This window comes from Schistocerca serialis, chromosome 2, assembly GCF_023864345.2.
Source record: "Schistocerca serialis cubense isolate TAMUIC-IGC-003099 chromosome 2, iqSchSeri2.2, whole genome shotgun sequence".
NCBI lineage: Eukaryota > Metazoa > Arthropoda > Insecta > Orthoptera > Acrididae > Schistocerca > Schistocerca serialis.
In genome coordinates this window covers 146,949,662-146,966,888 of record NC_064639.1, presented here as the reverse complement: position 1 = coordinate 146,966,888, position 17,227 = coordinate 146,949,662, and the positions used below count along the sequence as shown (strand labels likewise).

Below are 17,227 nucleotides of genomic sequence, written 5' to 3'. Positions count from 1 at the left end.
ACTTCGCCTACCATGTGATCCCCGATTCTGATACAATGTTTCTCGCCGTGCTCATTTCCGCTACTTCTCGTTACTAACGTCTTTCTTCGATTTACTCTCAGTCCACTATTCTGTGCTCCACTTTCCCCCAGTGGATTATTAATAATTGTGCTTTTACAGCTCTATGCAATACTTCTAAATTAACCTTACAAAGGGGAAAATATGATCGATAACTCATAGATAGATTTTATGTCTTCAAATTGATGGATTCCGTATATGGTGGATAATTATCAGCGAGTTCCCAAAATGATGGTGATCTTTGGTTCATGGGGTGCTCAACCACTTTCATGAATGATGTTGTAGAGGGCCTCCACCTCACTGGCCGAACACGCTGAGCTACCGTGCCGGCGTCTAGAACACGAGCTGCGGACTCCCTAAATGACTAACAGAATTTGAAAAGAAAGAAAATATTGCAAGTAATAAATGCACTGAACGTTACTTCGTAATTTATGATTTATTTTACGCCACTTGCTTGTACAGTACAAGATATGAATTATTAGTACGTAATGATGAGTCAACAATGACAAAAATTATAAAAATGGTTCAGAAGGCTCTGAGCACTATGGGACTTAACAGCTGTGGTCATCAGTCCCCTAGAACTTAGAACTACTTAAACCTAACTAACCTAAGGACATCACACACATCCATGCCCGAGGCAGGATTCGAACCTGCGACCGTAGCAGTCGCGCGGTTCCGGACTGCGCGCCTAGAACCGCGACAAAAATTATAAACTCCTGTCATTTTTACGTAGTGGTTTGATACAGGGGGCTGACTTGCCGCTGTACACGATGTTATTGTTCTACCCATGGTAGGGGAGGTGGCTGCCACGTGCTGCAGCAACGTGTGCTGGTGCCGGGTGCGTGTACGCATGGGCGGCAGGAGCGGGGGCGGCCAGGACAGCTGCGGGAGGAGCGGGAGCTGCGTACACCGGCGCGTGGGCGGCAGAGGCGGCGTAAACAGCGGCATGGGCGACAGGAGACGGAGCAGGGGTGGCGTACACGGGACCGTGGGCTGCGGGGGCGGCGTGGACCGCAGCATGGGCGACAGGGACGGCGGCGGGGGCGGCGTGCACTGGACCGTGGGCGGCGGGTGCCGGAGCAGGGGCGGCCACGACCACGGCCCTGGGCGGCGCCGGCGTCGGGTGTCCGACGCGCTTCACGACCGCCTGGAAGCCGTTGTGGTCGTCGGCCATGTACTCGACGATGCGGGTCGTGCCGTCGGCGTCGATGAGGCTGTAGGCGCCGGTCACGCGGTCGCCGTCGCGGTGCTCGAACTGCGTCTTGGCGTCGCCCGTGTGCGAGTCGGCCACGGCGTAGTCGAATCTGTAGCTGGGCGGCGCGTAGTGGTCGTAGATGACGCCGTGGGCCGGCGCCGGCGCTGGAGCCGCGGGGAGGTGGGCCGGCGCTACGATCCCGGCGTGGGCGGCGGCCAGCAGGCAGGCGAGGGCGACGACACTCTGCATCTCGGGCTACTGGTGCAGCTGTCCTGGGAGTGGAGGAGGTGGGTGTGGTGTGGCTGTTTGGTCGCTGCTCCCGCTTAAGTACGTGTCTAACGTCCGGCAGAGACGGGAGAAAGTATCCTGTGTCACGTTACCTTCGTCATTGGGGCTGCATTGTTAGAGAGTGTAGAGGTCGCCGAAGAGAATGTACGAGACATACTCCAAATTTTCCAGAAAGGCCAACAGCTAAGGATTCTGATATCCGTTTGCGCTCGTGGTGATCAATAGTGATGGAATATTTAACAGCAGCAGTAGCTGCAATATCTTTTCACCTTCTGCCTCCGAAGTTCTTATCAATCAAGTCAGTAATTCTGAAATAAGTAAAGCTTTTAAGAATGAGTTGACACGATCTGCTATAACGTAATCCACAGCTCATAAAAATAATTCACCGTGGATTCATTTTTTTTATTGTCTCCGTCTTCACGAAGATATAATCAAAGTACAAACAATCCTTTTGGAAGAACATCCGCAACTGAGCATTTTAGCAGAGGTTGAAAATACCGCTTCAGTTGCAAATTTCTTTATTTTCACACGACCGGTTTCAGACTGTTATAATCCCATCCTCAGGTGTCGTAGCTGTGCTGTGGTCCCCGAACGCCGCGTGTATCAGGCGCGGTGTGCTGCCTATTAGCGCAGAACAACTGAAGCGGTATTTTCAACCTCTGATAAGCAAAGTAGTTAGATAAGAATCATTAACAGCTCGTCCGCCAGTGGCAGCAGTTTATTGAATGGAAACTATAATTCGGCATTAGGTGCAACTTTACCGATACTGCAGGATGTTAAAGTACTAACATTTAGAAGAATTTGTTAATGTCCATTCGCTTACCTGTGTGGAAAGATAAATAATAAACCAAAGGTAATAATTAATATCTATTCACCGTCTTCAGAACATTTTTAATTCATGTTCTAATTTTTGTCGTCAGACACGAATATTTATGCCATTGGTCTGCCAAAACCAAAGAGAGGACTGTGTGGTCGTAAAAAAGAATATAAATGTTTTAAGCAACATAATGGAAATAATAGTATAAAAAGAATTTGAAAAGAATGAAAGAATATAGTACAGAAACCGACGGAAAATGAAGTACTCCATACAATGAATTTCTTTGTTTCCATTGAATTTATATAATGCTTTAATTATTTAAAGTATACTGCATGAAAGTATTCAGTCTCCATCCATTCCAGGATGTTAGATACATAACAAATATACTAAAGATCATTATTAGTTGAAAAATATAACAGATCATATTTCTTAATCATGAGATTACCCTCTATCCATGACACTAAAGCTCTAAGATATAATCGGGATTTGTAAGAATATTATGATGTAGAAAAGAAGGGTGTAAAATCGTTGGAGTGGGATCCTGAAGAATACTAAATACGTCAGCCGGAATAATTCTGTTTTCTGTATCTACATCTCCCATCCCAGAACGGTTCACAGATTACGCATTTTTAATAATTTTAAGCCGCAAAATAGAAGATGTTATTCATAACGTCAGGTTTCTATTGTACAGTTGTACAAGGAGCTCGGAAGTCATGGAATATGATATCGCTCATCAGCTGCTGAACCCATCCTGTGCATAGGAAAATGCCTGAAGCTCCACATCGCCAAACATTTGCAGTAGTCTTGTGGAGATGTTTACATATGTGGCAACATTGTTTCTGTAAAGACACTGCTGATATAGTAATTCCAACATCCTGTGACGCGCGCGTCTTGCACTGATTATCGTTTCACACTCAGAGTCGGTTAGTAATGATCACTACATACAGATTGCTCACCACACTCGTATCACACACCGCATGTAGACGCATCTTTGGCTGTCATACACTGCACTTCTTCAAACTGGATAATCCTTCCAGTAAGTGATAACCTAATATACAGGTTGTTATAAAAAGGTACGGCCAAACTTTCAGGAAACATTCCTCACACACAAAGAAAGAAAATATTTTATGTGGACATGTGTCCGGAAACGCTTACTTTCCATGTTAGAGCTCATTTTATTACTTCTCTTCAAACCACATTAATCATCGAATGGAAACACACAGCAACAGAACGTACCAGCGTGACTTCAAACGCTTTGTTACAGTAAATGTTCAAAATGTCCTCCGTTAGCGAGGATACATGCATCCACCCTCCGTCGCATGGAATCCCTGATGCGCTGATGCAGCCCTGGAGAATGGCGTATTGTATCACAGCCGTCCACAATACGAGCACGAAGAGTCTCTACATTTGGTACCGGGGTTGCGTAGACAAGAGCTTTCAAATGCCCCCATAAATGAAAGTCAAGAGGGTGGAGGCCAAGGAATTGGTCCGCCTCTACCAATCCATCGGTCACCGAATCTGTTGTTGAGAAGCGTACGAACACCTCGACTGAAATGTGGAGGAGCTCCATCGTGCATGAACCACACGTTGTGTCGTACTTGTAAAGGCACATGTTCTAGCAGCACAGGTAGAGTATCCCGTATGAGCCGGCCGAAGTGGCCGTGCGGTTAAAGGCGCTGCAGTCTGGAGCCGCAAGACCGCTACGGTCGCAGGTTCGAATCCTGCCTCGGGCAGGTTTAACTAGTTCTAAGTTCTAGGGGACTAATGACCTCAGAAGTTGAGTCCCATAGTGCTCAGAGCCATTTGAACCATCCCGTATGAAATCATGATAACGTGCTCATTTAGCGTAGGTGGACGAAACTAAAATGAGCTCTAACATGGAAATTAAGCGTTTCCGGACACATGTCCACATAACATCTTTTCTTTATTTGTGTGTGAGGAATGTTTCCTGAAAGTCTGGCCGTACCTTTTTGTAACACCCTGTATAGATTCCCGCCACCTATATACTACCTGTTATGTGAGAGATGTGAAAAGAGATCGGGTCTGCTCAACGGCTCTTTTTCCTCTGTTTTTGTCACCTTCTACCACCATAATACGGCATTTCCGATGAGGTACGTCGAACCACAAGTAATGCTTATCAGACGTTATAAACAAAAGGTTGAGTAAGCCTAGCCAAAGACTACGCTATTTTCTACGCCCCATTTTATATCGTTTCTGGTGATTATCGTACTTATTACAAATGTCAGCGTAGCCTACAGCTGTTGTATGGGGCGACCTGCATTGTTTGTGCTTTCTCCAGCTCTGCTTAATTACTAATTCATCAGTAGCCACGTCACTTCCATTCATTGACAGCAGCAGATATACAGTTTTCACATTTCTGTATCCTGTGTAGAAAGGCTACTAAAAAAACGAAAACTAAACTCCGCCCGAACAGGTCATGAAGTCCCAATGGCACCGACCGGCCGCCGTGTCATCCTCAGTCCACAGACATCACTAGATGAGGATATTGAGGGCCATGTGGTCAGCGCACCACTCTCTTGGCTGTATGACAGTTTCGAGACTGGAGCCGCTACTTCTCAATCAAGTAGCTCCTCAGTTAGGTGAAAAGGTTCCTATCGAATGAAATCCAATCACCTCGTGAGCCTACAATCCAACACAGCCTATGCAGCTCGTCTCTCCAAAATCTGTTTCTCACACACGGACACATCCAGCAGGAACATTCGCATACACTTCGCTTACATACGTTTCACTACAACAGTATTACTGCGCGCGAAAAAATGTTTCCGGTTGCTACCAAGGTATTGAGAAGAAGAAGGGAAGCTTAAATCACATTACTCATATTTTCTAGTGCATTACAGTTAATAAGATAGCGAAGTTCTCCAGTAGCTCGTCTTACGTACTTGAGTACCGAATAAGAAACAATCAGTGAAGAACATGGATAACGCAGCCTTCTTCGGCAAAATATTTCGTACCCGACAAAGAGACTGACCATTCCCTGTTCTTACAGTTTCAAGCATTTTATTGTATCATACGAGAGGAAATGCAGCAAATGCTTTTCATTTTGACCACAAAGGTTATTATTACGCTAGCGGTTCATTGCACCTGTTGATACATTAGTTTTCCAATAGTAACTGCCAATTACAGCCTTCAGCGAAAATAACGTATATTTCGTAAACAACATTCCGACACAGCCTCCAGATCTGTTCATTTATGCCAAGATTACTCGGAGACACTGAGTTGCGAAACCCGTTTTCCGAAACCAGCGTTGCGTAAATGGCTGTCTACACAGCGACATCAGCGTACACTTCAGTTTCGACATTTCGTGCGTGCCGAAGCTCTATTTTCGTCATCGAAACGAATATTGTTGCATGGACATTCGTAATGTCGGAGTTCGAGCTTGTCTGTTTGAAATCAGTAAAACACAGAAAGAACAAATGTGTTTCATTTTGTGACAGGAGAAAGAGACGATGTCAACTCACGTCCTCAGCGACGAATTTTTTTGATTCTAGAAGCCTATTCAGTCACCTAAGAATGACGTCGGAATTATTCACGGATCTTAAAAATTTGGGAACACTGTAAGGAAAGAAAATACGCTAATGTGTGACTCATTTTATTATATATATAGAGACAAAAAGGTACGGCCAAACTTTCAGGAAACATTCCTCACACACAAAGAAAGAAAATATGTTATGTGGACATGTGTCCGGAAACGCTTACTTTCCCTGTTAGAGCTCATTTTATTACTGTTGTGACTTGGCAAGACAGCCAAGCCACTATGAGATAGCCGAAAGGCACGCGTTTAAGCTCACGCAGGCTGGCGTGAGGTCTGGAACTGTTAAAGGAGTTGAGTCTAGTAAAAGAAGTACGTAGCTTCTGGAATACTTAACTTTAATCCATAATTGGTAAACATCGGTCTGACGGTACATGCATCACAAGATAAATAGCAAATGATAATGGCGCCTTGCTAGGTCGTAGCAAATGACGTAGCTGAAGGCTATGCTAACTATCGTCTCGGCAAATGAGAGCGTAATTTGTCAGTGAACCATCGCTAGCAAAGTCGGCTGTACAACTGGGGCGAGTGCTAGAAAGACTCTCTAGACCTGCCGTGTGGCGGCGCTCGGTCTGCAATCACTGATAGTGGCGACACGCGGGTCCGACGTATACTAACGGACCGCGGCCGATTTAAAGGCTACCACCTAGCAAGTGTGGTGTCTGGCGGTGACACCACAATTACTTCTCTTCAAATCACATTAATCATGGAATGGAAACACACAGCAACAGAACTTAACCAGCGTCACTTCAAACACTTTGTTATAGGAAATGTTCAAAATGTCCTCCGTAAGCGAGGATACATGCATCCACCCTCCGTCGCATGGAATCCCTGATGCGTTGATGCAGCCCTGGAGAATGGTGTATTGTATCACAGTCGTCCACAATACGAGCACGAAGAGTCTCTACATTTGGTACCGGGGTTGCGTAGACAAGAGCTTTCAAATGCCCCCATAAATGAAAGTCAAGAGGGTTGAGGTCAGGAGAGCGTGGAGGCCATGGAATTGGTCCGCCTCTACCAATCCATCGGTCACCGAGTCTGTTGTTGAGAAGCGTACGAATACTGATGTGCTTGATGCTAGTACTGTAGAGCAATGAGTCGCATGTCAACACAAGCACCGAAGTCAACAATACCTTCCTTCAATTGGGTCAACTGGCGGTGAATCGAGGAAGTACAGTACATACTGACGAAACTAAAATGAGCTCTAACATGGAAATTAAGCGTTTCCGGACACATGTCCACATAACATCTTTTCTTTATTTGTGTGTGAGGAATGTTTCCTGAAAGTTTGGCCATACCTTTTTGCAACACCCTGTATATATTTGCTGTTTGAGATTTTTCATTCCTCGTCCCCCTGTACTCTCCACATCGTATTCCAACCTCCACAGTTGCCAAATTTGTTCAGTATGTTTATAATTACACCTATTCTGCAAGTTTCTTACTTCCAATTTTCGGACATCAAGCTTCTCGCCTCCTACAAGTTAAATTTTATATTTCCACCGTTGTCTCAACATTGTATTCTTTAGGTAACTTCAAGGTTTGCGCAGATGTGCTGTTGCTGACATCACTATCTTCAGGGTGGCTTTAAATTGAGCTAACAGCATCAACAGAAGTTTCAAAATGAGGAACAGTGTTCCTGGGTGAATTAGTTGTTGCCATCTCTTGCCATATGAGGGTACATACAGCATTGTCGAATATGATCGTTTTCGTGGTCCAGGTGTCACGACTTGGGGAGCCATAATACTGCATTGGCGTATTGAGCTCGAAATCTTTAAACATGTTATACTCACCGGTCAACGCTATTTTGGCACAGTACTCTTTCCCCATGTGCGTCTTTTCAGGGGTACATTCGGCCCTGACTTCATTTTCATGGATGACAATGCGCGACCGCATCGAACAGCACAGGTGGAGGAGCTCACGGAACGGGAGGCTATTCGTTGAATGTGTAAGCTTATTGTCATATCGCAGGCTTATTTGCGGAGTATCTTTGCGGGCAGCGCTTTTGCAGAGTCGAGCGATGGACACGGAACTGTTGTGTTGTGGTAGCTCTGCGTGTGAGAGGCATTGTTACTATGGAAGTTCAAGTTTTACTACAAGTGCTATTACAGTAAGGTGATGAAATATGGAAGTGATTCAGAGGAAAGTGCGTAATGATGTAAATAAAAGTGAGCGGTGCGGCCGATAAAGTATTTGTGTAACCTCTCGTTGCGTGTCGCATAGCATCAATTATCCGCGCAGTGTTCGGTCCCTCAGAATGAACTGAGGTGAATCGTAAAACTTAGTTACCATAAAAGACTGCAATCAAGTGCCAGTGTCTTGTAGCGAGCGTGAGAACGCGCGTTCGGTCATCGCGTTTTTAGCATCATCAACAATCAGCCGCGCCGCGACGGTTACGCGCACGCTCGTACAATTGTGAACTGTAATTTAACTTTATGAGCAATGTTATATCAACACTAGTGTCAAGGAGGACTGGTATCAAAAGAAATCTGTGAAAGCGTGGCGAGCGTAAGAACGTTCGTTCGATCATACGGCTTCCGCATCATTAACAATCATCCGCGCTGTGTTCGGTTACACGTACCCTCCTCCAAGTGATATTGTGCACAGTTAATTATCTAGAAGTTGGCATAAACACTTTTGACTTAGAGTGTAAACAGTGCAACCCCTGTGATTTTCATATCGTCTCAGAATATAGATGTTCATACCAGACGTAGGACAGTGTTGTGTTTGACGGTGAGTGGCTCCCCTAACCTGCTGGCATATTTAGATACATAATTTCAGGCAGGTCGGTCAGCAGCGTGGAGCAGAACAATACGACCGCCGCGGGATTATCAGGTACGTGGTGTGGACAGGGCGCGCAGTCACGAAACGAGAAGCGACAACCAGTTAGAGAGACCCCCCCCCCCCCCGCCCCCGCTATTTGTACCCCCGGGCGTGTTGCAAATTGCCTGGCCTGCCCGTTTCCTGGCTTAAATCCCATCTTGCACCTGTGGGATGCGTCCGTTCGGTAGTTGTCAACCGCTCTGATGAAGGGATGGTACGCCATACCACAAGAGCTCGTTACCAACCATGAGAGCTCGTGTGAAACTCGGCATGATACCCTACAAACTATAGATGGAGGGTAACAGGCGAATTCCACATCCTAGATTTCCAGAAAGCCTTTGACACTGTTCCCCACTGCAGACTGCTGACAAAGGTCCGAGCATACGGTTTAGATTCCTAGGTATGTGGGTGGCTCGAAGATTTTTTTAAGTAACAGAACCCAGTGTGTGCACCTAGGCGGCGAGTGTTCATTGGAGACGAGGGTACCGTCTGGAGTGCCGCGGGGAAGCCTGATATGGCCACTTTTATTTTCTGTAGGTGGCCTGGCGGACAGGGTGAACAGAAACTTACAGCTGTTTGCGGATGTCGCTGTGGTGTACAGAAAGGTGTCGTTGCTGAATGACTGTAAGAATAAACAAGTCCACTTAGGTAAAATTTGTAGTTGGAGTGATGACTGGCAGGTTGTTAAGTTTACGCGGATGAATAGAAAAAACCGTCCTATAACATTCGAATGCGCCATTGGCAGGGTGCAGCTTGGCACTGTAACTTAGATTAAATATCTACCTTTAGACATGGCGTTGCAAAGCTATATGAAATGGAATTGGCACGTCAAGTTACTAGTAGCGAAGGAGAATGCTTGCCTTCGTTTTTTTGGGAGAACTTTGGGAAAGCGTAGCTCATCCCTGAAGGAGACGGCGTATGGAACGCTAGTGCGATCTATTCTTGAGTATTGTTCGAGTGTTTTGGATCCCTACCATGTCGAATTAAAGGACGAAATCGAAGCAGTTCAGAGGCGTGTTGATAGATTTGTTGCCGGTAGGTTCGATGAGGATGCAAATGTTACGGAGATCATTTGTGAACTCAACTGGCAATCCCTGAAGGGAAGACGACGTGCTTTCCGTAAGATTCTATTGCCTAAATTTAGAGAATCGGCATTTGAGGCTGACTGCTGAACGACTCCACTGTCGCCATCCTACATTTCTCATAATGTCTATGAAGATAAATGCGAGAAATTATTCTTCGTACGGAGGCCTTTAGGCAGTCTCTTTTTCCTCGCTCTGTCTGCGAGTGGAACAGGAAACTGAAATGACTAGAAGTGCTACGCTCCACCATACACCGTACAGTGGTTGCGGAGTACGTACTACATATACAGTAAATGAATGCACTGTCGTCCAAGGTGATCACATGTCCTATTAAGAACCATGTCCCACCTTTCGTAATGTCCACTGGACCATCACAAGTCGCGGTGTCTTTGAATAAATATGTCATTTCTGTTCGTCTCATTGCCTATTCGTTTTAGTTATCTTCTGTACTATAGCGTAACAGTTCTTTCTATGTATAGTGCAAGGTTTATCGAGCTACGTTACTTAGCAGTGGCACATCATGCGTGATTTACTTTCGTCCTTAAGTTTTGCGCAACATTGTATTTATTACATATCACTGTCGTACCACTTTCGTATCATATACGTATATGTATATGGTGTCCGTTCTTTCGGACATATCCGAAAGAACATACACCACATCCATGTAAGTATATAGTTCTGGCAACACCGGCCATGACCTTCTTCTTCTGTGCAGATGCACACATATTCCCCGAACTCTTACTGGACTTGGTAAGAATGCCTTCCACGAGTAATGAGTGTGTTGGGGTGGGACACTACGAATGGAGTGTGTGGACATACAAGGTGAGAATGTGGGCCTCGCGGGAGGCGTGCGCGAGATAGTCCCTGCAGGCGCGCTATTCTCTGTGCCCTCGGTGGCTCAGATGGACAGAGTGTCGGCCATGTAAGTAGGAGATCCCGTGTTCGAGTCCCGGTCGGGGCACACATTTTCTCCTGTCCCCGTTGATATATATCAACGCCGATTAGCAGCTGAAGGTATTAATATAATTCTAATTTCGTACTTTCGTATCAGGCTGTTCGGGACTAGTTCGAGATAGTGTAATCAATTGGAAAAAAGGCATAATGTGCAGTAGCAGTTCTCTTTGCTTTGCAGCTGCAGATGCTGGAGTTTATCTACGTGTCGAGTCTAGTGATATTTCTTGCTACAATAGGGTAGGCATTTAATAGAACGTCGCTACGGGAAACTATATATTCAGCGCAGTTCACGCTAATTGTAAGGTCGACATTTCACGTTTTGCTTCTTGATGACACACCGAAACGTTCATTCTCGTCTGTCGTCACACTGACAGCCGGATTCACCCACTCTCGGTGAAATTCGGCACGCGAGACAAGTTACAGGATGCATCGTTACTGCTGCTTTGGATTGGTCGGAAACATCTGTTGGCGTACCTGGTAATGAGGAGGTGGCTATGTACAGTGCTAGGGGCTGCTACGACTGCCTCATTACGTGTCTAATGTCCGGCTGAGAGAGGAGAAAGTCACCTTACCTTAGACCTTGGTGGCCGCACATTGAGACAGTGTAGAGGTCGCCAGGTGAATGTACCCGAGAACTCAAGGAAGGACACCTACGGTGCGTTACTGGATTCTAATTGCGCTCACGTTAGTGACACACTTGCGGGTAAAGAAAGGGCTAACGTATTAACTTAATTTCTTTGCTGTATGGTTGCGCTCCTTGTAAGGTCGGTAAGGCACCGATCGAATTCGCAGATGCAGGTTTGAAATCGCAACTGATAGGTACTACCCTCGCGAAAGTGTAATAGAGAAGCTATTGTAACTTGAATGGGAATCGTTCAAATAAAGGGGACGTTGTTACGGTGAAACCCTGTCGCGAAATCTTTGAGAAGCGGTACCCTGAGTGGACTGTGGAAAAATTCTGTTGTCCCTAGTGAATACGAGGTCTGTTCAAAAAATTCCGGAACTTTGTCCACAAAACTTTTCTACACTTAGCTTTTACTTCTTGTGCGTGGTCTTCTTAAATACTCTCCTCCACAATTGATACAACGCTCCCAACGGCGTTTTCACTTTCGAAAGCAGTCTCGATACGCCTTTTGCTGAATCGCTCAAAGCGCCGTCTGCGAGTTTTCTTTTACATCGTCTGTCGTTTCAAATCTTCTTAACGGGGTTGGCATCGTTACACACACCTGTGTTTAATGTAACTGGCGGAAGTTTCATCGTCTCTACACAAAACTCAGATCATTTTTCGTTGTCACTTTCTCTTAAGGCTTCCAACAATTCCAATTTGTAGTGTCTGAATGACGGCCGTTTCCGTAATTCCTTCCACACTGTAACACCAGGCACACCTTTCCGTATATTATAGCGTCATCAGCAAACTCCTGTAAGTTTCTGTTCACCCTGTCCGCCAAGCCATCTACAGAAAATAAAAGCGGTCAGATCACGCTTCCCTGCGGCACTCCAGACGATACCCTCGTCTCCAATGAACACTCGCCGCCAAGGTGCACGCACTGGGTTCTGTTACTTAAAAAACTCTTCGAGCCACCCACATATCTATGAATCGAAACAGTATGCTCGGACCTTCGTCAGCAGTCTGCAGCGGAGAACTGGAAATCTAGGATGTGGAATTCCTCGCCGTGGACGTTGGGAGTGAAGTTGCGCATCATGCACCCTATAGCACACAGTTTGAGTCGTAAAACGACGTCCTGTGGCTGTACGAAAAGCATTATTCAACATAGTAGCGTTGCTGTCTGGGTTCCTCCGAGCCATAATCCGTAGGTAGCGGTCATCCACTGCAGTAGTAGCCTTTGGGCGGCCTGAGCGAGGCGTGTTATCGACAGTTCATGTCTCTCTGTGTCTCCTACATGTCCAAACAACACCTGGACAGTTCCCTTGTTGAGAGCCCTTCCTGGCATAAAGTAGCAATGCGGACGCGATCGAACCGCGGTATTGACCGCCTAGGCATTGTTGAACTACAGACAACACGAGCTGTATACCTCCTTCCTGGTGGAACGACTGGAATTGGTCTAATAGGCGCTGCTCATGCATGGTTGTTTACATCTTTGGGCGGGTTTAGCGACATCTCTGAACAGTCAAAGGGACTGTGTCTGTGATACAGTACCCACAATCAGTGTCTATCTTTAGGAGTTCTGGGAATTGGGGTGAGGGAAAACATTTTTTTGATGTGTGTATTAGTCCACTCTGGAAAAAAATACACACTCTAAGACAAATAAAAGATGGAGCATGAAGTAATTATTCGAATGAGACGGAAATCGATAGATGTGATGTACAGACAAACAAATAATTACAATTTCAGAAAAAGTGGATGATTTATTGAAGAGAGAGAGAGCTTCACAAATTGAGCAGGTCAATAACCTGTTGGCCTACCTCTAGTCCTTAACAAGCAGTTATTCGACTTAGCATTGATTGACATAGTTGTTAAATGTTCTCCTGGGGGACATCGTGCTAAATTCTGCACAGTGGGAGCATTAGATGCTCAAGATGGCTCCAGGGCCCTGCCCATAATGCTCCAAGCGTTATTACCTGGGGAGAGATCCGGAGACCTTGCTGTCTAATGTAGGGTTTGGGAAGCACGAAGACAAGCAGTAGAGACTCTCTCCGTGCGGCCGGGCATTATCTTGCTGAAATGGAAGCCCAGGATGGGTTGATATGACGGGCAACAAAACGGGACGTAGAATATTGTCGACGTACTGCTGGGCTGTAAGATTACGGCGGTTGACAACCAAAGAAGTCTTGCTACGAAAAGAAATGATACTCCGGGTCATCACTCTTGGTTGTCGGACCGCATGGCTAACGACAGTCAGGTTGGTATCCCATCGCTGCCCGGGGCATCTCCAGACACGTCTTCGGCCTAGAATCTCTTTGGATCATTGTCTTCAGGGATGAGTCCGGTTTTGAACTGACCCCACGACCAGCGAAGAAGTGTGTGGAATTAGTTATACAAAAACTGGCAAGTTTTGAAGCTTGCCTCCTCCTGGAAAAGATTCTACGGATGCCCATGTCACCTATAATTATTGTGGAAATAATACAAAACAGTCCCTGGTTTGTTCAAGACCAGAGTCTTAACCATTGTGTCTCCCATCTCATCCGAAGTTAGCGGCCTGTGTAACACAAATAAGTATTATGTGCAGACTAATTTTGTAATGGAATAGTTTTATTAGCATAAAGTGAGAAACTGAACGAAGCCATGAGTCGTGCAAGCAGTGAGACCACAGTAATTACTTAAAACATTCCAAAATGAATAGAACAAGAGTGACACGACAGAAAAGACTGTGACAGAAAAGAAACAATAAGTTGAAACTTCCTGTCGGATAGAAACTGTGTGCCAGTCCGCGACTCGAACTCTGGACATTTGCCTTGCGCTACCAAGCTCAGTCGGTGAAGCACTCGCCTGTGAAATGGAATACTGAGTTCCAGTCTCGGCCCGATACCCAGTTTTATACCACGAAGTTACATATCAGCACTCACTCGGCTGCAGAGTCAAAATTTCGTTCTGGAAACAATTAACTATATGGCATTGTTGGCTGAGGCAGCGTATGGGTGAAACTAGTCGCCTAATCGTGAAGAGTTTCCCTCCTCCGCGTACGTTAGCCGCTTTCCTCGTGGTGTGTGAGAAAATGTGTGTTGCTAGTGTATTCCTACGAAATAGCACCAAGGGCCCGCCGACTTATCATTCGACGAACTGATCACCATCAACAGTATCACATGACCTCACTCCAGGAGGGGACTGGAATTTAACCCAGATCATTGGAGTAACGTTTGGTAATCGGGAGTTAATGCTACCACAACTCCTTCCCTTGCCACCCGAATACACGCAGTGAAAATTTCTTTGACCACAAAGGATTGGAAACAAGTTTACCTCCTAGTCAGGCGCCGTCAGACAGGCGTGCGCTAGCGATCCCAGCTACAGAAGCGGGTATTGTTGTGAAATACGGTGCACGTAAGACAGACAATGAAGGAGCGACAGCTCAAACACAGAAAAATGTAACAGAAAGTAGCGTTCGATGTAATATGCTCTATTCTTTTAAAATCAGCTCTCAAGCTCAAAATGGTTAAAAATGGGTCGAATAAAAGTAGTGCAAGCTTTTGTCGCAGTAAACAAATTGAAGCAGTATGTCTGATGCATAACTGAAGCATTATACGGAATGCATGAAAAATTCATTACACAACCTTCTTTCTATTAAGACTGATCACTGGTTATATCACGCTATCCCTTCACTGCTTGCGACTTCCTTCAGCTCACATCTTCATAAAGAGCTTGTTTTTTTCCTAACACAAATACGCTGGGTCATTGCGACAGGATTTATGTCAGTTTTGGCCAAGTTCGAAATAGGTACATATAATGAAAACTGTAAATTTTAACATTTTCCACGAGCATAAGCGATATCTCGATTACAAAGATACACGTGTGATTGAATGCTGCGAGGCAGCTATCGCTGAGGCAGAGTACGTGTAACAAAGAGCTTAGGTCGCGCAGTAGTAGGCAGTTGTTGCTCAGGAGGAGCTGGAGTAGCGCGTCAGAGGCTGCTAGTGTCTGTTTCGATGCTCCGGAGTGGGCAGTCGCTTAGTATTAAATATTCAGTGTAATAATTTCAGTGTTGTGTTTTAATGATTTAGGGAGGAAATAAGATCTGAAGTAAAATTAATTAAGAAAATGCTACAAAGATTGTTATGAAATTTTGATTAAGAATCTTTCGACGTATTGTTACATCGATCCACAATAAGGTAATCAATATTCATTTATTTATGGGCTTTGCTGTAGAACGAATTTTAATAAGACCAGCTTTGTATGTAACCCCAAATACTTTATTGTATTTTTTTTGTAAAGATCATTTATCTGCGTAAATGTAATTTTGATGATATGGCTTAAACAGTTGCAAGTCAGTTTAACAATATAGTAAGATTTTCACGTAAGATATTACAATCATTATCCTCAGTCATATTCCGCCTCCCAATTCCAAGTCGTTTTTATTTAAACAAATTCTAAATGTGTCTCAGTCAAATATCTTGCATTTTGGCTTCTGCACCTGTAGTTAGTTTAGTAGTGCAGAACAACGCGTTATCTAAGGCAACACAAATATCAGGGAAGAAATTTATTTCAACACAGTTTATGAATTTTCCCACAGGGACCACTTTTGTACTTATTCAAATTTACAGGGCTGTAGTAAGATCGAGTAGATCTCTAATTTGTCATTATCGCACACAGGTTTTAATTAGTTTTGGTTTACTGGTATTGCTGTCTTCCTAGTAGACAGACTGTTTAAAACAGGGTCAGGTGAATAAACAGATACACGTATTCAGATACGCAGGCAGCACATCACTTGAAAGAACGGTTCTTTGTTAGGCATAAACATCACACCTCACGTAAGACATAAATGTTACAAGTTACATAATCTCTTTTACTCAGACTTCGTCTGTCACACAGTAATGTGAACTTCCACGTAACTCATTTACCCTACTTAGAATGAAGATACAGCTTTCGTTCTTTGCTCGAATGGAGCTGATTGGTTTCTGGAAGCAGTGATCTACTTAAATCCATTTGAGAAATATCAGTAACGCTGTCCTCCTTTTTATGAGCACCACAGAAACAGTATCAAAATCTTTTCGACGTGGTTATTTTTCCAAGTTCTTGCATTCTATGTAGTGAATTCTATGTTGTCCATTACAAAGCATTAATAAGGCTTGTACTTCAATGCAACGAAAAATTTACGCTGTGGATTAATCTGCACGCCATTGTTACCAAATCTGTAGCCCATTCTTACCAAAATGCACTGTGTTGTTTAACTTTTATATTGAGTTACACTTAGGACTAACTAAGAAAAACTCCTTACCTTTACCTGCATAAAGCGGAATAAAGTAGTAAAAATTTCTCCCGTTACGCTGGCGTAAAAGAAATGGTTCAAATGGCTCTGAGCACTATGGGACTTAATATCTGAGGTCATCAGTCCCCTAGAACTTAGAACTACTTAAACCTAATTAACCTAAGGATATCACACACATCCATGCCCGAGGCAGGATTCGAACCTGCGACCGTAGCGGTCGCGAGGTTCCAGACTGAAGCGCCTAGAACCGCTCGGCCACACCAGCCGGCAAGCAAACGTAACCTCATACCTAACAGTTACGCAGGTTGCATGGCACAAACACGTGTCGGCCTGGAAACTTTTCAAAACACAATATCTTGTAAACGACTCGCACTAGAAATCTACAACATACACCACTGAAATTCTAATTTAACCTACTTTTAGTTTGTTAGTGCCAAAAGGTATTGTTCCATTTGAAAAAGTGTCTGTTTGCACAAAAAATACACTTTCGAAGCATTATTACGATCTGTTTATTGGCTAAAAATACGAGCATCTAACTATCAACCCTTTCTGTGAAAACCGCACATCAATATACCTACCGTAGCA

General features: G+C 44.7%; 1 protein-coding gene across 1 annotated transcript in view; it reads right to left on the bottom strand.

Annotated features, from left to right (window-relative positions):
• Positions 1-838: 838 nt before the first annotated feature.
• The window catches only part of LOC126455809 (cuticle protein 7-like), an 85,381-nt gene continuing 68,992 nt past the window's right edge, over positions 839-17,227 (bottom strand). Inside the window, exon 2 of the mRNA XM_050091569.1 lies at positions 839-1,432. Within this exon, the coding sequence (XP_049947526.1) occupies positions 839-1,432 (594 nt within the window). The remainder of the gene's footprint in view (positions 1,433-17,227) is intronic.